This window comes from Anomaloglossus baeobatrachus, chromosome 9, assembly GCF_048569485.1.
Source record: "Anomaloglossus baeobatrachus isolate aAnoBae1 chromosome 9, aAnoBae1.hap1, whole genome shotgun sequence".
In the NCBI taxonomy this organism is placed as follows: Eukaryota; Metazoa; Chordata; class Amphibia; order Anura; family Aromobatidae; genus Anomaloglossus; species Anomaloglossus baeobatrachus.
The window spans coordinates 61,090,271-61,113,037 of NC_134361.1; the positions used below are offsets into that span (position 1 = coordinate 61,090,271).

At 48.8% G+C, this 22,767-nt stretch overlaps 1 protein-coding gene across 1 annotated transcript in view; it reads left to right on the forward strand.

Moving 5' to 3' along the window:
• The window catches only part of ADGRG4 (adhesion G protein-coupled receptor G4), a 127,448-nt gene that overhangs the window by 35,141 nt on the left and 69,540 nt on the right, over positions 1-22,767 (forward strand). Inside the window, exons 8-9 of the mRNA XM_075324871.1 lie at positions 474-619; positions 14,802-14,931. Coding sequence (XP_075180986.1) covers positions 474-619; positions 14,802-14,931 — 276 coding nt within the window. The remainder of the gene's footprint in view (positions 1-473; positions 620-14,801; positions 14,932-22,767) is intronic.

Sequence of the window (22,767 nt, forward strand, 5' to 3'; positions counted from 1 at the left end):
CATCCACCTCCTATTGATCTGAAATGTACAGTACCCGTCTGCGGCCACTATCAAAAGATGGAGCAGCTCCAGAACTGAGTATTTTTGGCTGCTGCCGCCAAAACCTAAAACAGCTGGTCAGCGGGGGTGCGGGGTTTCGGACCCCGGCTGATCAGGCATTGATGACCTATCCCCTTTCGTTAAAGGTCTTGGTTTTGGATGATGACTTTTGTTGTCTTTTCAGATAAAAATCCTTCCTATTTTCTAGTCTTCGTTCTACTATAACAATCCTTTTTAAAAAAATCTCTCTAAGTAATGATTTTTCCTTTTCTAATGATTTATTTTCTTGATTGTGCTGCTAGAAAAGGGAGACCAATGAGGACTCTAATGATTCCAAGTTAGTATGATCATCGTGTGTAACTCTTGTGTCTGTCCTGTTTTTTTTTTAGCTCAATAAATATATATTTTTGGTAAACGTACAATTTGTATTTCAGTCCCCCAGAGTATATTGCCAAAGCCATTGTCCGTGCAAATTCTTCCGAAACCCAGGAATCACTAGCTCATCACCTTAAAGATCTCCTGATGGAGGGACTTACAGATCCGACACTGAATACAAAGAATGTAACCACAGACCCATTAGGTAACTACTTTTATTTCATCCAGTCATTTTACGATATAAATAGTGTTTATTGTTCCCTTTTTTATCAGTGAAACCCTCAGGTCAGGAAACATCGCTGTGTGGATTTCATGCAAAACTGTAAAATATTTTATTAGTCTGCGAACATTGAGTTTATTTAACAGGACCGTAAATTGAATTACATCTGGTTTATGAGTTTTAAATCTGGGGGTTTTAGAAATAATTAGCAGACATAAATCCGGCCTATAAAAAGACTATGATGACAGGTAGAACAAAAAGACTGGCTCTTCATAATAATTGGCATTTGTTTTAGTTAAGTCATATTTTTACTTTCTCCAATTTATTTATTACGATTTTTTTGCAAAGAGACATCTAATGCATGAAAAACTCATATGACTGATGACAAAGTTTTCCTCCACTTTGTCGTTGTTTCCATTTTCCGTTCTATTGGCGTCAGAATGATAAAAATCATGAAGGAAAACGCTAATTTCTCCAGTTTATTGTCAATGTGTCACAGTCATCTCCCTGTTTTTTAGAGACCAGGACTGGAGCCCCTCCTTTCCATCTGGGACTCTACATTTAAACAAAGTTTCCTTTCTTTTGGTGCTTAATGAGTTAATGTCAGCTGCAGCTGTTTTGTAGCCATGCCCCTTTAGGTTTAAGTAGTTGTGTTTCCCAGCAATCCTTGCTGATTATACAATCCAGTTGTATTCTGGCCGCCTTGGTGGAAGGTTCTGCTGAGGAATTCTCCCAAAGTTGGACTTTATCCTTTTTGTTGTTGCCCACCCTGTTTTTCTTACCTACCCTTGTGTGGTATTAATGCAGCGGTGGGGCTAGTGTCCCTCACCTGCCATCACCCTAGCGAGGGCATCTACAGGGTTTCTCAGGGTCACAGGTTCTTGCTCTGCGAAAGTTGAGGGGCTGTATAGGGCCTGGTTAGAAGATTAGAATTTTCTATCTATACATGTATATTTTAACATGTTTCCAATAAAAGGATGTTTTATTTAAATTGAAGATCGGACTACAGTTGCTGTTTTTTTTTCTTTGCATTTTTTTCTTTGTATTTGGATTTTCCTGTGGAGGTGGACTGCCCTCCCTCTGCTTTCTTCCATGCACCCTGATGGAAAGGTCGTATGGTGAATGGCAGGCTGAACTTTTTTGTTTAATTTGATTCTTCTTAGAAGATTAGGGACCGCTGAAGGTGAGTTCAGGAGGTGTCCCATCTACCCTTCTCATTAGCGCTAGGGCCCACCATTGTTATAGTGTCCACGTTGTCCCCCTTTGTTTGTGGTGTTATTTGTCATGCGCCAGTTGCCCCTTGGTTGTTTGGTTTACAACATTGAAACTAGTGGGATAATAGGAGAAAAAATTCATAATAATCACAAAAAATAAACAGTCAAAAAAAGATTGCACTATGGACAAAGATATATTTAGAGATGTGAAATATTTGGCTGCATTGCCCAATATTTATTACTTTTCAATTGCCTGTAGGCACCAATTGTCAGGTGCCTTTGACTCCGCACATCAAATAGACGACACCTTAGATTGGTCATGGCTTACGGTAAATGTTTTGTCTGTTCTTAAAAAGTACAGCAGAACATTGTGACTAAATTCACACAATGTCTAACATCCTTGGTAATGTTCTCCTTGCTCCTCCATTGGTGTTCTTCTCTACAGTCTTCGCTTTGTCCTCATCTGATTCATACAATATTGTGAGACCTAATTAATATACTAAATGATCTAATAGAAGAAAGAAAACAAATCTGTATTGTTACGATTGCTCACTGCTGTGACCCGCCACTGGTTCCCTGGATGCCAACAAGCCACTCCTGTCCGGTCTCTTCCTGAGCATTGGTAGCTATCTTCATTGTCCTGATAGGACCTCTAGTGTATACAAGCTGTCTCCTGGTCTTCTTCAGAACCAACATGCACCAAAGCTCTTCTTCCACATGGAAAGTCCAGCTGATCCTGGAGTCTTCAACAACTTTTCTCAGTGCTCACTACCTGTCATAGGGAATTCCTGAACCCGTATGGAGGGACTACATTTGTTTATTGATGGAAGGTAATGCTGTGAACTCCATTTAAGATTGGAAGCCTCCTGAGGAACCCCATAATTCCAGGGTAAAACGCGTTGAGGCGATTCTTGTTGGGAGAAGAGGATGATGGGAGGATAAACTACTACAAAAAACCAGGAAGAACTTTTTCTCGGAAATAGAGAATGCAACTTGTTTGGTGGAACGATATCCCAAGACATCTGCTATAGCCCAACTGACATGGACAATTTATTGAATCTTCATTATGGATGGTATTTTCCGTTTAACTTTTAGCGCTGTGCACCTGATGGGCCACTCCTTCGGCAACGATAACCTATTGGTATACTGTATACATATATATGCTTTTCCTCTAATTCCGGTTGTTTATTCTTGTTTAACCTATAGGAGTAGCAAAGGGTTAATCCTGACCGTCACTATGAGAATATACCAATGTTGATTATTCAACTCTGATGTAGTCTTGTGCATTTGATGAGCTACATTCCATTGGCGACTACTATCCACTGATATATATATATGTTTTATCCAATAAGATAAAAAAGCCTACAGGGGTAGCTTTTTTTGGAGCTTATTGCTGTTCTGAATAAGTATCAGTAGATTTCCCGCTTTCATTTTTTGAGGGACATTTGATACTTGGTGTTTATCGATGTTTAACCTTAAAGGAGCAGCAAAGAGTTAACTTTGGCCATCATTTTGAGAATATATCAGTGTTGACCATTTGACTCCTTACTTCACCCGCCTGTGAAGGGATTGACGGATTTATAACTTTCCCATATCTAATAATAGACTGTGAGGTAAATCCGGAGATATGACGATAAATCATGATATTCAAGTTATGTCAGGAAGCCCTCTCCTGGTGTCACCCCCCCCCCTTTCCTTCACACAACTCCTTCAATCAGAAAATTTACCACAGGGATAAACGGTTTGTTTAGCAGATAGGTGTCAAAGGAACTGGTCTGTGTTCCACTTACACCTCCAACAGCCAACTCCTGTGATATGGAGATTAGATGATGTGGGAACCATGGACACAGGATGACTCCCTGCCGTGACCCTGTGGTAGGGGCTGCTATCTAATTAGCAAGCTTGGAAGTATCCAGACAGAACGACTCCAGTAAAATATGGTTCATATCTCGCAAGCCATATTTCCGATAAATATGGCAACCATAAAAATGGTGTCTCTGCATGCGGACGATGCTGGCACACCTTTTTTATGGGAGTAGGACATTGGGAAGTACCCCAGGCGTGATATCCGCCAATGGGGAACTAGTAGACAAGTCATGAGTCCTCTCGTTCTGTAGCTAAATTCATAACTGTCACAATGAGAGCGTTGGCGTCCGCCTACGACGCTCCCAGGCAAAGTTATGGCCCATATTCCATGTTGTGGATATTGTCCATAACTCTAGCCAGGGGTGGAGCAGTGCTCCCTCTGAGGTCACTAAGGTAGGAGGGGACCTGGATTTGCCCAGGTTGATAACCCTACTTCGGCCATTTTCCAGTGTTCTTTCGCTGGGGGTCACGTGTAGGAAACATCTGTGGGAAGGATCCTAGAAACCTGGTTCACGGCGCCCCCCTGTGGCCAGACGCACAAGGTAACTGCTGGAACTGTGTATGCCTGTTTGTAACCCATGCTTTGATTGTAACTGTACTCTGACATATGTATATTCTGTAGATCTCCTATTGTATATATTGTAGTTTCTAGTGTGCTTTAGGCTGATTAAATTATATAATTAATCTTGGGCTGTTCTGTTATCTCGATCTTGAATCCCACGTCTGTGTGTTCGGCTAATAGTTACCGTGAAGCGGTTGGTGGCAGCGAGTTGTGCCAAGGATTATTGTGGGGAGGCCAGTGAGATTCGGGGAGGTTTTATATATTCCGCCCGCGGAGGTCGGGGGAATATATACCCTACTCTCACCGGGGACCCTTCAATAATCGGCATAAGTAGTATAGCGGCCTCCTTGCTTATTGTCGGGCAATTCCATAATTGGCCTGACTATAAGAGGGGCGCTAGAGAGCGCGTCACGTGCTCTGTCTGTCGGTCGGGAGGTATAAAGGAGGGGTGACCCCCACTTGTTACCCCCCGATTGTGACGTACTGGTAGCCAGCGCGGGGGATTTCTGAGTGACCCCCCCGGTGGTTCGTGACATATTGGTGGCAAGCGGTGGGATCGAGATAATAGTGTGTGTGAGTGTGAGACCCATACTCCCAGACACTAAAGACTGCCAGCAGCAGCTGTGGCTGCTGGGGTCTTCAGACTAGCTCAACACTAGAGTGTCAGAGTGCAGATACTGTAAGGTGTGTGGGCGCATCAGGTGTCAGTTCTGTGTCAGTGACCAAAAGTCTGCAAGAATGGCTGATGGCACCAGGAGCAGAGCTATGCAACTGGCCAATGCTAAGGCAGGAGCCGAAGAGAGGGAGGACGGTGCTGTGGACAGCAATGAGGAGGTTGACCACGAGTCCTCCAGGAGCCCGACGCCAGAGAACCGTTCTGCAGAGGACAGCGCACAACCTGGCAATTATGGACAAGATGAGGAGCAGCTCACCCAAGGGTCCTCAACGAGCCAGATGCCAGTCCTCCGCTCTGAAATGGACAGTGAATCACCAGGCTCCGCAGCGGGCCGCAGATCACCACGTGCCATTCCACCAAGCCTGGGAGGCTCGGATAGCCTTCTTCAAATGGCTATGGCCCTACTCCAGGCTGGAGACCGGGAGGGCTACAAGGAACTCCTGGCAGAGCGCAGGGCAGAGCGGCAGGCAGCGCGTGAAGAGCGAGAGCGAGAGCGACAGGCAGACCGTGACCACCAGCTGCATCTAGCCAAGCTCCAGCCCTCATCAGCCACACGTGACCTTCAAGACACCAAACTTCCAAAGGTCCGTGTTGAGGACTTCCCAGTGCTGGAGAAGGATGGAGACTTGGACTCTTTCCTGACTGCTTTTGAACGGACTTGCCTGCAGCACCATCTGGACAAGGATCAGTGGGCCAAATACCTGACCCCCCGTCTAAGGGGTAAGGCCCTGGATATCCTTGGGGACTTGCCTGCTGAGGCAGATCAGGGCTACGACACCATCAAGCGGGCCCTGATCCAACAGTACAACCTCACTCCGGAGTCCTACCGCAAGAAGTTCCGGACCCTGCAAAAGGGACCAAAGGACTCCTGGGCTGACCACCGGCGGGCACTTGCCCGAGCTGCCGACCACTGGACCCAAGGCCTGCAGCTTTCCACCGGACCGGAGATCCTGGACTTGTTCATCACGGAGCAACTCTTGTGGAACTGCCCTGAGGATCTCCGCCAGTTCATCCGAGACCAGAAGCCAAAGGGGTCCACGGCTACAGCTGCCCTGGCCGATGACTACACCAACAATCGGGCTCCTGAGGCCAGGAGAGCAGCCACCAGCAGCACCTGGAGAGGGGGTAAGATGAATTCTACGACTGCCCCACCTGCCCCTAGACTGCAGGGGGTGTCCCCCTCAACTCCCCTCTCCAGGCCCGTGGCAGAGCCAAGACGGTGCCACCAGTGCAACCTACCTGGACACTTCAAGGCCATGTGCCCTCAGCGTCCCAAGGCCCCGGCTCCGTCCCCGTCCCAAGGGCCGCCCAAGGTGTATTGTGTGGGTGGGGGTGGTGGTAGGTCCCTGGACAGCTTCCAACCTGTCACCGTCGGCCGGTCTGTGACCATAGGACTGCGAGACAGCGCCTCGGAGGTGACTCTGGTGCGGCCTGAGATGGTGTCCCCCCAAGACTTGATCCCTGGAAAAACCCTCGCTGTCTCCGGGATTGGAGGCATTGACCCGGCGCTGCCTGTTGCTGGCATTTATGTGGACTGGGGCGCAGGGCGAGGGGTGAGAGAGGTGGGGGTAACTGATCGGATCCCCGCAAACGTGCTACTTGGGACAGATTTGGGGCAGATAACCTCCCAGTTTGGGCCCCCCCCAAGGGCTGAACCTTCAGCCAGTACTGACGTGCCTCCGGACAATGTTAATGTGTTATCTATGAATGATGTAAGGGAGGAGGGAGTGAACTCTGATATTTCTGCTTGCACAGACACCATAGACACACACACAGCTGCAGCTGTGACAGGAGGGGAGGGGGTCAGAGAAAGGTGTGACAATGCCTCTACCAGTGATCAGCCAGTGAGCTGGGATCTGTTGCCCTCTGCAGGGATAAGCAGAGAGCAGGGTGCTGCAGGGGGAGGACCAGTGTGTGGGGTGGGGGCTACCACAGCAAATGTGGGGTCCCCAGAGATTTCACAGCGGGGTTCTGTTGCTGCAGGAGGGGAACAGGCAGGTGAGATTGGGGCCGGTCCCGGAGCGGAAGTGCTCCCAGGTAAGATCTCGGTACATGGTTCCCCCACAACCGGGGTGTCAGGAAGCCAGGTAGGTCTGCCTGAACCGGCGACTTGGTCAGGAACGGAGGAGGAGCAGGCACGACCCACGGTCGCAGCGGCTGTGGCCGCTGTCACCCGCAGTGGGAGTGCTGGAAGCCAAGGGGCCTCCCGGAGGTCCGATAGCTCTTCCCCTTCTGACCAAGTGGCAGCCGAGTCAGGTGGAGGCCAGGACACAGGTCCCGGGGTACTGACCGAAGATGTGACAGTCTCGTCGATTCTGGCCACATCTAGTCAGGGGTTTCAGGCAGCGTTAGAAGCTGACGACAGCCTGAAAGCTCTAAAGGAGCAGGCGGCACAGCCTCCCTCGGACTCGGACCCGGAGCGAGTGGTCTGGGACCAAGGACGGCTGTACCGGGTCACGGTCCAGCAGGGTTCACCGGAGGCGTGGCCCAGGGACCGACAGTTGGTGGTACCCTATCCGTTCCGGACGGAGTTGTTGCGGATCGCACATGAGATTCCGATGGCCGGACACCTAGGGATCGCTAAGACCAAGGCCAGGTTAAACCAGCATTTCTACTGGCCAAAAATGGGGGCCGATGTGGTTGCCTACTGCCGTTCGTGTGAAACCTGTCAGAGAGTGGGGAAGGCGGGGCCACACCCCAAAGCCCCACTGGTATCTCTGCCCATCATCGATGAGCCTTTCAGGAGGGTGGCTGTGGATCTGGTCGGCCCGCTGGCCATCCCCAGCAGCTCCGGGAAACGCTTCATACTGACGGTAGTGGACTATGCCACCCGGTACCCAGAAGCAGTGGCCTTGTCGTCCATTCGGGCTGACAAGGTGGCCACCGCATTGCTGGAGATTTTCTCCCGAGTGGGTTTTCCCCAGGAAATGCTCACTGACCGGGGGACCCAATTCATGTCCCAGCTGATGGAGGCCCTCTGTAAGCAAGTCCAGGTGCGACATCTGGTGGCCAGCCCGTACCATCCACAGACTAATGGCCTGTGCGAGCGGTTTAATGGCACCTTAAAGCAGATGCTTAAGATGTTGGTCGACTCCCATGGGCGTGACTGGGAGCGGTATCTCCCACACCTGTTATTTGCTTACCGGGAGGTTCCACAGGCCTCAACAGGATTCTCACCGTTTGAGCTCCTGTACGGGCGACGTGTGCGGGGCCCCCTGGCTCTGGTGAAAGAGGCTTGGGAAGGGGATTTGGCCACCCCTGGAGTGTCGGTTATCGAGTATGTCATGCGCTTCCGGGACAAAATGCAGGCCTTGACGCAACTGGTACACGACAATATGGCTCAAGCCCAGGCCGATCAGAAGCATTGGTACGACCAAAACGCTTGTGAGAGGACCTACCAAGTGGGTCAAAAGGTGTGGGTACTGGTCCCCGTACCACAGGACAAGCTTCAGGCAGCCTGGGAAGGCCCATACCTCGTGTACCAGCAGCTCAACCCTGTAACGTACCTGGTCACCCTGGACCCTGCCCGTGGAAGGCGGAAGCCCTTCCATGTGAACATGATGAAGGCACATCATGAGCGGGAGGCATGTGCGCTCCCCGTGTGCAACCTGCCCGAGGAGGGAGAAGCGGAAACCCTCTTGGATATGCTAGCCCAGGTTAGGGCAGGCGGATCCATTGAGGATGTGGAGGTTGGCCACCAGCTCTTGGAGGACCAACGGTCCCAGCTGTGGGCCACCCTACACCCCTTCCGGGGGTTGTTTACCAACCAGCCCGGAAGGACTGACTTGGCTGTCCATCACGTGGACACTGGGGATCATCCCCCGATCCGGCGTTCAGCATATCGGGTCTCCCTGGAGGTGCAGCAACACATGCGCCAGGAGATTGACGAGATGCTGAAGCTGGGGGTGATCCAGGCATCCAACAGCGCTTGGGCCTCGCCTGTAGTCCTCGTCCCTAAGAAGGACCGAACCACTCGGTTCTGCGTGGACTACAGGGGGCTCAATGCTGTCACGGTCGCCGATGCGTACCCAATGCCACGCATCGATGACCTGCTCGATCAGTTGGCCGGGGCTCAGTACCTGACCATCATGGATCTGAGCCGGGGATATTGGCAGATCCCCCTGACTCGCAAGGCCAGGGAACGCTCTGCCTTTATTACCCCATTTGGACTGTACGAGTCCACGGTGATGCCATTCGGGATGAGGAATGCCCCTGCCACTTTCCAGCGGATGGTCAACACCCTGCTCAAGGGACTTGAAGGGTACGCGGCCACGTACCTGGATGACATTGCCGTCTTCAGTCCCACCTGGGAGGACCACCTAGAGCATCTAGCACAGGTGCTCAGGCGGATCCACCAGGCAGGTTTGACCATCAAGCCGGGAAAGTGTCAGCTGGCCATGAGCGAGGTCCAGTACCTCGGTCACCGGGTAGGCGGGAGAACACTGAAGCCCGAGCCTGAGAAAGTGGAGGCCATCGCGTCCTGGCCCACCCCCAGGACCAAGAAGCAGGTGATGTCCTTCTTGGGGACCGCTGGGTACTATAGGAGGTTTGTTCCATGCTATAGTAGCCTGGCAAAGCCCTTGACGGACCTCACCAAGAAGAAGCTGCCCTCTGCAGTCGATTGGACAATGGACTGCGAGACAGCCTTCCGGGCCCTAAAGGACGCCCTGTCCAGCCCGCCCGTGCTACAGGCAGCCGACTTCACGCGGCCGTTTGTAGTACAGACCGACGCCAGTGACTTCGGCCTCGGTGCGGTGCTCAGCCAGGTGGACTCTGCGAGCCAAGAGCACCCAGTCTTGTACCTGAGCAGGAAGCTGTTACCAAGGGAAGTGGCCTATTCCACGATGGAAAAGGAGTGCCTGGCCATAGTGTGGGCCCTGCAGCGTCTGCAACCCTATCTATACGGGCGCCACTTCATCGTGGAGACGGACCACAATCCCCTCAGCTGGTTACACACTGTCTCCGGGACGAATGGCAGGTTGTTGCGATGGAGCCTGGCGCTCCAGCAATACAACTTCACCATTCGACACAAAAGGGGCCGTGACCACGGTAACGCAGACGGGCTGTCCCGACAAGGAGAGGTCGCGGACGGGCGCACGGGGGAACACCGGAGTGTGCTGCCCCCTAGCGCCCTCAAAAGGGGGGAGGTGTGAGGTAAATCCGGAGATATGACGATAAATCATGATATTCAAGTTATGTCAGGAAGCCCTCTCCTGGTGTCACCCCCCCCCTTTCCTTCACACAACTCCTTCAATCAGAAAATTTACCACAGGGATAAACGGTTTGTTTAGCAGATAGGTGTCAAAGGAACTGGTCTGTGTTCCACTTACACCTCCAACAGCCAACTCCTGTGATATGGAGATTAGATGATGTGGGAACCATGGACACAGGATGACTCCCTGCCGTGACCCTGTGGTAGGGGCTGCTATCTAATTAGCAAGCTTGGAAGTATCCAGATAGAACGACTCCAGTAAAATATGGTTCATATCTCGCAAGCCATATTTCCGATAAATATGGCAACCATAAAAATGGTGTCTCTGCATGCGGACGATGCTGGCACACCTTTTTTATGGGAGTAGGACATTGGGAAGTACCCCAGGCGTGATATCCGCCAATGGGGAACTAGTAGACAAGTCATGAGTCCTCTCGTTCTGTAGCTAAATTCATAACTGTCACAATGAGAGCGTTGGCGTCCGCCTACGACGCTCCCAGGCAAAGTTATGGCCCATATTCCATGTTGTGGATATTGTCCATAACTCTAGCCAGGGGTGGAGCAGTGCTCCCTCTGAGGTCACTAAGGTAGGAGGGGACCTGGATTTGCCCAGGTTGATAACCCTACTTCGGCCATTTTCCAGTGTTCTTTCGCTGGGGGTCACGTGTAGGAAACATCTGTGGGAAGGATCCTAGAAACCTGGTTCACGGCGCCCCCCTGTGGCCAGACGCACAAGGTAACTGCTGGAACTGTGTATGCCTGTTTGTAACCCATGCTTTGATTGTAATTGTACTCTGACATATGTATATTCTGTAGATCTCCTATTGTATATATTGTAGTTTCTAGTGTGCTTTAGGCTGATTAAATTATATAATTAATCTTGGGCTGTTCTGTTATCTCGATCTTGAATCCCACGTCTGTGTGTTCGGCTAATAGTTACCGTGAAGCGGTTGGTGGCAGCGAGTTGTGCCAAGGATTATTGTGGGGAGGCCAGTGAGATTCGGGGAGGTTTTATATATTCCGCCCGCGGAGGTCGGGGGAATATATACCCTACTCTCACCGGGGACCCTTCAATAATCGGTATAAGTAGTATAGCGGCCTCCTTGCTTATTGTCGGGCAATTCCATAATTGGCCTGACTATAAGAGGGGCGCTAGAGAGCGCGTCACGTGCTCTGTCTGTCGGTCGGGAGGTATAAAGGAGGGGTGACCCCCACTTGTTACCCCCCGATTGTGACGTACTGGTAGCCAGCGCGGGGGATTTCTGAGTGACCCCCCCGGTGGTTCGTGACATAGACCTTTTAGAGACACAGAGCTGAATAGGGTAAAACAAGGGAAAGCCGCCGTTGAGTGGGGGGACAAAAATATCTTAGGGTCACCTCCGCTGTCAAGAAGGCATCTTTGATAGGAGTTTATAGGGAGAGGTAGAACTATGTGGATATTTGAGATAAATAAATATAAATATATATATATATATATATATATATATACTGTATTAGCAACCTTGTAAGTGGATCCAGCAACATGAGAAGATTCCAGGTGGCAGTAAAAAATTGTTCCAACTTTATTGATCAATTAAAATTCCAGAGCTCATAACAATTAATATGCAGGAGACATGCGATAACGGACTACGCGTTTCAGCGGTATAAAACCGCCTTCCTCACCTTCCTTCCTATACCGCCGAAATGTATAGTCCGTTATTGCATGTTTCCTGCATATTAATTGTCATGAGCTCTGGAATTTTAATTGCTCAATAAAGTTGGAACAATTTATTATTGCCACCTGGAATCTTCTCATTTTGCTGGATCCACTTACAAGGTTGTACTATGACATGGACGTTTCCCCAGTCCGGACCCGTGCAACTATGGAAGACCAGGTATTATTAATGGCATTAATGGTTAGCGGGTCTATTATTATTTGTTGAGAAGTATGCAAGGCACTCCCAAGATGATTTGAAGAAAAATGTATTCATGTGCGTAACAAAAACGTTTTCGGTCCTATGTGGACCTTCCTCAGTAGCACATGTGTGAGGGAACACGCTGTGTGGGCTGTCAGACGCGGAATCCACCGCTGTATTGGGGGCTGCCCTTACAGCGGTGGATTCCGCGTCTGACAGCCCACACAGCGTGTTCCCTCACACATGTGCTACTGAGGAAGGTCCACATAGGACCGAAAACGTTTTTGTTACGCACATGAATACATTTTTCTTCAAATCATCTTGGGAGTGCCTTGTATACTTCTCACTGTTTGGCTTTGGAACCTGAAGTGCACCCCAAAATCTCCGACGCATATATAGGAAGTGCCATTCTCTTCTTGCTATTATTATTTGTTGGACACAAACAGTACAGACCAAAAGTTTGGACACACCTTCTCATTCAAAGAGTTTTTTCTTTATTTTCATGACTCTGAAAATTGTAGATTCACATTGAAGGCATCAAAACTATGAATGAAAACATGTGAAATGAAATACTGAACAAAAAGTGTGAAACAACTGAAAATATGTCTTATATTCTAGGTTCTTCTAAGTAGCCACCTTTTGCTTTGATTACTGCTTTGCACACTCTTGGCATTCTCTTGATTAGCTTCAAGAGGTAGTCACCGGAAATGGTTTTCACTTCACAGGTGTGCCCTGTCAGGTTTAGTAAGTGAGATTTCTTGCCTTATAAATGGGGTTGGGACCATCAGTTGTTTTGGGCAGAAGTCTGGTGGATACACAGCTGATAGTCCTACTGAATAGACTGTTAGAATTCGTATTATGGCAAGAAAACAGCAGCTGAGTAAAGAAAAACAAGTGGCCATCATTACTTTAAGAAATGAAGGTCAATCAGTGCGAAAAATTGGGAAAACTTTGAAAGTGTCCCCAAGTGCAGTGGCAAAAACCATCAAACGCTACAAAGAAACTGGCTCACATGAGGACCGCCCCAGGAAAGGAAGACCAAGAGTCACTGCTCCGGAGGATAAGTTTATCCGAGTCACCAGCCTCAGAAATCGCAGGTTAACAGCAGCTCAGATTAAAGACCAGGTCAATGCCACACAGCGTTCTAGCAGCAGACACATTTCTAGGACAACTGTTAAGAGGAGACTTTGTGCAGCAGGCCTTCATGGTAAAATAGCTGCTAGGAAAGCACTGCTAAGGACAGGCAACAAGCAGAAGAGACTTGTTTGGGCTAAAGAACACAAGGAATGGACATTAGACCAGTGGAAATCTGTGCTTTGGTCTAATGAGTCCAAATTTGAGATCATTGGATCCAACCACCGTGTCTTTGAGCGATGCAGAAAAGGTGAATTGATGGACTCTACATGCTTGGTTCCCACCGTGAAGCAGGGAGGATTCAGGTGTGATGGTGTGGAGGTGCTTTGCTGGTGACACTGTTGGGGATTTATTTAAAATTGAAGGCATACTAAACCAGCATGGTTACCACAGCATCTTTCAGCGGCATGCTATTCCATCCGGTTTGCGTTTAGTTAGACCATCATTTATTTTTCAACAGAACAATGACCCCAAACACACCTCCAGGCTGTGTAAGGGCTATTTGACTAAGAAGGAGAGTGATGGGGTGCTACGCCAGATGACCTGGTCTCCACAGTCACCAGACCTGAACCTAATCGAGATGGTTTGGTGTGAGCTGGACCGCAGAGTAAAGGCAAAAGGGCTAACAAGTGCTAAGCATCTCTGGGAACTCCTTCAAGACTGTTGGAAGACCATTTACGGTGACTACTTCTTGACTTCTTGAAGCTCATCAAGAGAATGCCAAGAGTGTGCAAAGCAGTAATCAAAGCAAAAGGTGGCTACTTTGAAGAACCTAGAATATAAGACATATTTTCAGTTGCTTCACACTTTTTTGTTAAGTATTTCATTCCACATGTGTTAATTCATAGTTTTGATGCCTTCAATGTGAGTCTACAATTTTCAGCCATGAAAACAAAGAAAACTCTTTGAATGAGAAGGTGTGTCCAAACCTTTGGTCTGTACTGTGTGTATATATATATATATATATATATATATATATATATATACATATACATATATATGTATGCATGCATATTGGACTATGGGTATGATTATATATATATATATATATATATATATATGTGTATATATATATGTATATATATATATATATATATATATATATATATATATATATATATATATATATATATATATATATATATATATATATATATATATATATAACCATACCCATAGTCCAATATGTTATGGCCGGTCATTCTACATTGAACACGTGTTTATAGATTCCCCTTTGTGTATTTTAAATTTGATTATTAAAGGTTATATTTTATATTTGGAGCATTGCTTTTGATTAATAGACATGTTATAGGAGACCCATCCATGGGCATTTAGAATTCTTAGCATTCATCTCCTCTTGAATGACAGGCTTAAGAGTGAATTTTGCATCTATGTCACTTCCCTTCTATAAGATTGAAGCTTTTTTGCATTATAATGGGGAATGGTAATTTTACCTTCTTTGCCTCAGTAAGTATTGCTTTTTTCATTGATATATTGGAAATTAGATACACATTTCTAAATGCTGTACCTTAATTTTAATGTATTTGCTACATTCTTATTTATGTTATCAGTTCCTTAATATATATATATATTTTTTTTAACTTTTAGATGCAAAACATTGTAAGAAAAGCTTTACGTCTTATGATGAGTTTCAATATGAATGGCCAGAAACAAACCCAACTGAAAAAGCCACTCTACAGTGCCATACTAACCCAAATGAGGTGGCAACAAGAGAATGGTAAGACCAATAGCATTGTGCAGAAGCTTTGGAAAGGTCTGTGTTACCCAGCATTTCCACAACCATGTGCAGGACTGGCTGTGTCACTTTTGGAGTAAGCGGACATGTTTGCACTGCACGTACAGTTTTGTTGTACCTTCATCTGTCATTTAGCACAATTCAAGCATCTTCACTGTATTACAGAGTGTGATGGTGCATGCTTTATTTTTACTCTGTACTCTCTGTGCCATTGACCGCTGAGGATGTCACAAATGTGTTACAGCCTGATGTAATCCAGGGGGATCTGGGATCAGAAGGTCACAGCGCATAGCTGATCGCAGATCCGCTTTAGTGCCCGCTCGTCTTTTACCCTGAGTTGGAACGTATTTAATTTCATCCAGTACTGAAGTGGTTAAGGTTCCTTTCTATCCTGCTGCAATCTAACAGGTAGTTGTAACCTCAGCTGCAGCCACTGCTTTCTGTTACAAATATCCGATCCTGACTCCTCCTTATGCCGGCTATAGCTCATACCTATGCTGTCCACTTTGAATGAGTCTGTCTCTGGAGAAGCTAAAGTAATGCTTCTGTTGCAGCTGAGATGTTCTTGCTGGAGAAGCTGTGGAGTGTTATTTGTTGTATCCTTCCTCACCTGTTTATCTGGCCTTCCTTGCATTGTCTTATTGCGGGGGTGAGATGTCTCATTGGCCTTCACTAGTCAGGGTGAGTTCAGGGCCAGCAAGGGCCTAGGCACATGACAACGCATAGAGGGAATGACTTGTCTAGGGCCATTAGGGAGTGCAGGAATCAGCCTCAGATGAGTATTAGTAGGTGACCAAGTAACACAGGAAAGTCCAGCTCAGGTTGTCAGACCATGGTGGGGCCTTTGTCCGGGCTTTGAGCAGAGAGTAGATGCAGAGATGGTGAGCTGGATTTGTTGCTACTCGTACGTTAGGAGGTGACCCCACTCCCCTCTTCCTAGTGCTAGGGTCTTCCATTGTATTGCTACCCTGGTGTTCCCCCTGTGTTGCACCGCTTGCAGGGAGCCCTCTCGTACCTGGTGTGACACCTGCAGTCACATCGTGACAGAGGATCTGTGTGTTGTCCATTCAGGACTAGGACAGTTATGGACTGAAAATATGATCACATGAACCAATGGGAATTACATGAAGAAAGAGCAATGATTGAGCATATCAGATATAGCAGAGCTGACAAGTTTTACAAAGGGTGACAGATAAAACTACTATGAAAAGATGAGGCACTAAAATAAGGATATTTTTCATTATGGATATATATTTTTTTTCATTACAATGCATTTATACTGCATATGGTACCTGTTGGAGCATACAGCAGCTGCAGACTTAGGCTAGGTTCACACACTGCGTTTTTTGACGCTGCGTTTTTGTGCATTTTTTGCGGCAAAAAATGCACAAAAACGCACCCGCGTCAAAAAAACGCGGCAAAAAATGCACGTGTTTTGCCGCGATTTGGTGCGTTTTTTTGCTGCATTTTGCTGCGTTTTTGCTCACTGCGTCTTTATGCGTTTTTTATCAGTGAACAAAAAAAAAGGTCTGATGTCATTTCCTTCTTCAATGTGTTCTTCATTCTCCACTAGTGTATGCAGAAGAGCAGACAGCTGCAGAACTACAAGGCTCAGCATACTGCATCCAATAGTGTATGCAGGAGAGCAGACAGCAGCTGCAGAACTACAAGGCTCAGCATGCTCCATCCAGGACTGTATGCTTGAGGGAGAGTCAGGAGGAGCAGACCTACAAGGCTCAGCATCCTCCATCCAATAGTGTATGCAGGAGAGCAGACATTAGCTGTCGAACTACAAGGCTCAGCATCCTCCATCCAATAGTGTATGCAGGAGAGCACACAGCAGCTGTCGAACTACAAGGCTCAGCATCCTCCTTCCAGGACTGTATGCAGGATTTCTTTGCCCCCCCCCAAACAAAAAAAATGACGTGGGCTTCGCCATATTTTTGTATGCTAGCCGGGTACAGCAGGCAGGTACGGGCTGCCCCCAACCCCCAGCTGCCTATTTGTACCCGGCTGGGAACCAAAAATATAGGGAAGCCCTTTTTTTTTTAATTATTTCATGAATTTCATGAAATAATTTAAAAAAAAAAAATGACGTGAGCTTCGCCCAATTTTTGAGTCCAGCCGGGTACAACTAGGCAGCTGGGGATTGGAATCCACAGTGCAGGGTGCCCATGCTTTCTGGGCACCCCCGCTGTGAATTGCAGTCCCGCAGCCACCCCAGAAAATGGCGCTTTCGTAGAAGCGCCATCTTCTGGCGCTGTATCCAACTCTTCCAGCTGCCCTGATGCCGGGTGGCTCGCTGGGTAATAATGGGGTTAGGGCTAGCTGTATAGCTGGCCCTAAGCCCGAAATTCATGGTGTCACGCCAATATTAGACATGGCCACCATGAATTTCTAGTAAAGATAAAAAAAAACACAACACACAGAAAAATATTTTTATTAGAAATAAAACACAACACAATTAGTGACTCCATCTTTATTGAAATAAAGAACCCCCCCTCCGCAGTAATCCTGGGTCAAGGGTTCCGCGCCGTCCAATCCGGATCCAATATCATCTGATCGGTTTGCTGGAAGGCAAAGCGATCAGATGATGTGTCAGGTTCTAGGGGCTGAATCACATCACACATCAGCTGATTGTATAAAAGCCGATTATACAATCAGCAGATGCATCGGTGCAAAAAAAATACTCACTTATGTGCTGATTACCGGCAGCTCCTGGAGCGATGGGGCGGGAGTCTGATCCCGTCCGATCGCTGCAGCAGCTGCCGGTAATCAGGGATGAAGTCTCCTGACGCATCCGCTGATAACCGGCTGGGCGCCGGCGTCAGCCCGAGACTTACGATCAGCTGATGCGTCAGGTGACTGCATCAGGTGATCCATCGCCAGGTCCTGCATCCTGCAAGCATACGTACCCGGGGAGACTGCACACACCCGGAGCGGCGGTACCAGTAGGAGGATCTGGGAGCGGGCATGGCACCGGGAGTCTGCAGACAGGTGAGTATAACTTTTTTTTCCAGGACGCCTCATGACAGCACTGTAGGAGTTGCTCCTTTGACCTTTACAGGGACAGGAAAACGCAAGAGGTTAAAAGCCCCTCCCCATCCCCCTCTCCTCAGTGTTTTTCCTGTCCCTGTACAGGACGGACGCAAGTCTTACCGTCGGATGTACGGGGTCCAGGCGGATCGGGGGGCTTGCTCTCTCCTTCCTGCCGGTCAAGCAGCCCCAGGCCGACACCTCTAAAGGAGGTCCCTCAGCCAGCCGGTGGAGCAAGAGTTCCCGGCAACAGCCACTTCCCTCAGGTGAGGGCTCTCGGCATCCCGCTGTCCACTGCAGGCCATGTGGCACTTTCGGGTATGCGCACACCATGCGTTCCAGCATGACACGCACGCTGACGCATGCACAGTGCAGAGATTGCAGCATTTCCTGGTCGGAATATGGCGATGCCCTGGAAGGCAGTAGGTGATCCGGGACGGAGCACTGGAGGCGGGAACGGACCCTGACGTCGCCCAAACAGGTAATAAAACCGTGGGAACGGGGGATGAGCACACTATTCTGTGTATCGCTTGTAATGGATGAGGATGACAGGTCGGATGGTGGGCCCCCTGCAGAGTCCCAGGGTCAAGTAAGTGCAGGTGTACCTGGGTTCTGACCAGGGATGATGAGGGTAGTACCTGATTCAGTCTACACCTTCATTTTAGGATTCTTCCACGACACGCAGCGGCACTATTCCTAAGAAAGTTCAAAGGAAATCCGCCAGGATAAAAAAATGTGCAGTCTGTCATTCACATCTGTCAGAGTCCTGTACTAAGCAGCTATGTGACCCTTGTATAGCTGAATTGGTCTCCAGTGAACAACATTCCCTGCTGACGGACATGAGAGCTATGATACGCGAGGAAGTACAGTCGGTCATTGCCAGTACCTCTTCCCACCTGGAATGTCGAGACGCGCCTCGCAAAAGACAGTGGCAGGACATGGGGATCTCTTCAGAAGATGGAGAGGTTTCTTATGACTCTGATTCTAAGTTAGAGTAGGAGACGTCAGGTCCAGCACCAGAGGAGGGCCGTCGGTATCTTTTTTCCTCCTGTGACACGGATGACCTTCTTCGAGCCGTCAGAAAGACAATGATGGTGGAGGAGCAGGAGAAACCGAGGTCTGTTCAGGACGAAATGTTCGGAGGGCTCAGGTCTCAACGCCATCGAGTATTCCCTGTCAATCCCCATGTCAGAGCAATGATAATGGAGGAATGGCAGGAGTCTGAGAAGAAGTTAGTAATTCCCAGGGAATTTCGGGCTCGCCTCCCATTCGAACCTGATGATATTAAGGATTGGGAGGATGTACCTAAAATCGATGTACCGGTGGCTAAGGTAGCTAGAAAGACTGCTATCCCATTTGAGGACTCTTCCGGGTTGAAAGACCCAATGGACAGAAAGGCAGACGGCCTTCTGAAAAAGGCATGGGAAGCTGCAGCCACCACTATCAAAACTAACATTGCGGCTACTTCAGTGGCCAGGTCCATGTCCAGGTGGTTAGATGACCTAGAATCCCTGATTGTGGATAGGGCTCCCAGGGAGACTGTCCAGGACTCTATATCCCTCCTGAAACTTGCCACAGGATTTATGGCAGATGCTTCGGCGGAATCGATTAGATTTTCTGCTAGAAATGAGGCATTAACTAATTCTGCCCGCCGGGCCATTTGGTTAAAAACGTGGTCGGGGGATTGCGCCTCTAAAAACAAATTGTGTGCTATCCCATTTTCAGGGGTTAGAGTTTTTGGTCTCGCTCTAGACGATATACTAGAAAAGGCCTCTGATAAGAAAGGTGGATTCCCCGAGGAAAAGACTCGTCGGGGCCCTCCTACCCATCGGTTTCGATCCTTTAGAAATCCTGACTACAAAAGTAGGGGTAAATCAGGTAGATGGAGTTATTACAAAGGGGGAAAAGAGAGGAATCCCTCCTTTGACACTAGAAAAAAACAAAATCGGTCCTGACGCCAGGGTGGGCGGACGCCTGGTGGTGTTTCAAACGGCGTGGGAATGTATCAGGTCCAATCTTTGGGTTCTCCAAGTGGTATCAGGGGGTCTCCTGATAGAATTCTCTCGGGTGCCCCCCGACAAATTTCTTCTCACACGATTTCGCTCCCCAGACTCGTCCATCCGTCTCTGGTCCGAGGTCCGAAATCTGTTACGTACCCGAGCAATATGTCCTGTTCCTCCTCGGGAACACTTCAGGGGCCACTACTCCAGTCTCTTTACCATCTTAAAACCGTCGGGAGATGTGCGCACCATTATCAATCTAAAGCCCCTGAATCGGTTCGTTCGCTACAAAAAATTCCGTATGGAATCCATCAGATCTGCCATCCCACTCATCAGTCATCATTCCGTTATGGCCACAATAGACCTGTCAAGCGCATATTATCATATAGCTATACACCCCACCTGTCAAAAATTCCTGAGATTTGCTGTGGAAAACCAGGGTGTAATCTATCATTACCAGTTCCGGTGTCTTCCCTTTGGCCTGTCATCCGCTCCCCGAACCTTCACAAAAGTTATGGCAGAGGTGGTGTCCCACCTAAGAACACTGGGTGTCAACATCGTTCCATACCTAGACGATCTACTCCTCATTGCAGCCAACCCAAGAGAATTGTCCCACCATGTGGAGCTCGCTCTGTTCCAACTCCAGTCTCTGGGGTGGATGGTGAACATTCACAAATCAAATTTACTGGCGGAATCCAGAAAGATCTTCTTAGGCATACTTCTGGACTCGGATACAAGAATGTCATTCTTACCGGCCCTGAAGGTGAGGTCACTCCAACGCAGGATACGGGCCTTCCGAAGTCAAGAGAAGTGCACTATCCGGGAAGCTATGAGGGTGTTAGGTCTGATGACGTCCTGTATTCCATGTGTACGGTGGAGCCAGTTCCATTCAAGACCGCTTCAGCAACTGATTCTTTCAAGACCGGTGGGTCGCCACTGCTTGCTGACCAACCGAGTCACCTTGAACCGCAAGATCTTCCTTCCGGTGAGGCTCCGACGCATTCTGCGATGGTGGACAAACAAGGAGCATCTCTCGGTGGGAGTTCATTGGGACTACTCGCCATCTGTTACGCTCATTACCGACGCCAGCCAAACAGGTTGGGGGGCACACGTGGGCAACGTTTCTTTCCAAGGAACATGGCCAAACCAGTCGATGACCTACTCTTCCAACTACAGGGAGTTGAACGCAGTCTGGCAGGCCCTCAGCAGCAGAAAACACCTATTCCTGAATCAACATGTCCGCGTCCTCTCGGACAATGTAACAACGGTGGCGTTTCTCAGACACCAGGGTGGCCCAAGACATCACCAGTTGCAAGCCTTGGCGCACCGCATCTTCCGCTGGGCCAGAAAGATCTTCTTAGGCATACTTCTGGACTCGGATGCCAGAATGTCATTCTTACCGGCCCTGAAGGTGAGGTCACTCCAACGCAGGATACGGGCCTTCCGAAATCAAGAGAAGTGCACTATCCGGGAAGCTATGAGGGTGTTAGGTCTGATGACGTCCTGTATTCCATGTGTACGGTGGAGCCAGTTCCATTCAAGACCGCTTCAGCAACTGATTCTTTCAAGACCGGTGGGTCGCCACTGCTCGCTGACCAACCAAGTCACCTTGAACCGCAAGATCTTCCTTCCGGTGCGGCTCCGACGCATTCTGCGATGGTGGACAAACAAGGAGCATCTCTCGGTGGGAGTTCATTGGGACTACTCGCCATCTGTTACGCTCATTACCGACGCCAGCCAAACAGGTTGGGGCCAAACCAGTCGATGACCTACTCTTCCAACTACAGGGAGTTGAACGCAGTCTGGCAGGCCCTGAGCAGCAGAAAACACCTATTCCTGAATCAACATGTCCGCGTCCTCTCGGACAATGTAACAACGGTGGCGTTTCTCAGACACCAGGGCGGCCCAAGACATCAACAGTTGCAAGCCTTGGCGCACCGCATCTTCCGCTGGGCCGAGACCTCTGTCCTATCCATTTCGGCTGTCCATCTGAAGGGATCTGACAATCATCTGGCGGATTATCTCAGCAGACACCGGATAGACCCCGCAGGTTGGTGCCTCAACGACTCAGTGTTACAGTCACTAATTGCCCGGTGGGGGATGCCTCATTGGGACCTGTTCGCATCCAGGAGCAACTCGAAGTGCAAGAACTTCTTCTCTCTCAATCACAACGACCGGCCAGCCGCAGTGGATGCGATGTCTCAACCTTGGGTCATGGACCTGGCATATGCCTTCCCTCCTCTTCCATTGGTTTCCAGAGTCCTTCAGAAGATCTGACAGGACAGGGCCAAGGTCATCCTCATTGTTCCGTTTTGGCCGAGAAGGCGCTGGTTCTCACTCCTGAACAGCATGGCGGTGGACAAGCCCGTTCTTCCCCTACAGGAGGATCTACTCAGCCAGGGTCCGGTGTTCCACCAGGATCTTCCCAATCTTCATCTGTCGGCTTGGATCCTGAGGGGCGATTCCTGAAGAATAAGGGCTTATCCGCAGCAGTTATTACTACCCTGCAAGCCAGTAGGAAGCCGGTTACCCAGGCAATTTATTGGCGGATATGGACTCGGTTTTGTGCCTTCCTAGGTGAAGAACCGATGGACAGTGCCCGTCCAGATATTCCTCGGATCCTTGATTTTCCTCAAGAAGGTTTCCGCCAGGGCCTGAAGCCTAGTACAATAAAAGTCCAGATCTCGGCGCTCAGTGTGTTCTTCGATGCTTCCCTTGCCTCCCATCCTTGGATAGTCCGTTTTGTCAAAGGGCTCCAAAGATTATGGCCTACTATTCGATC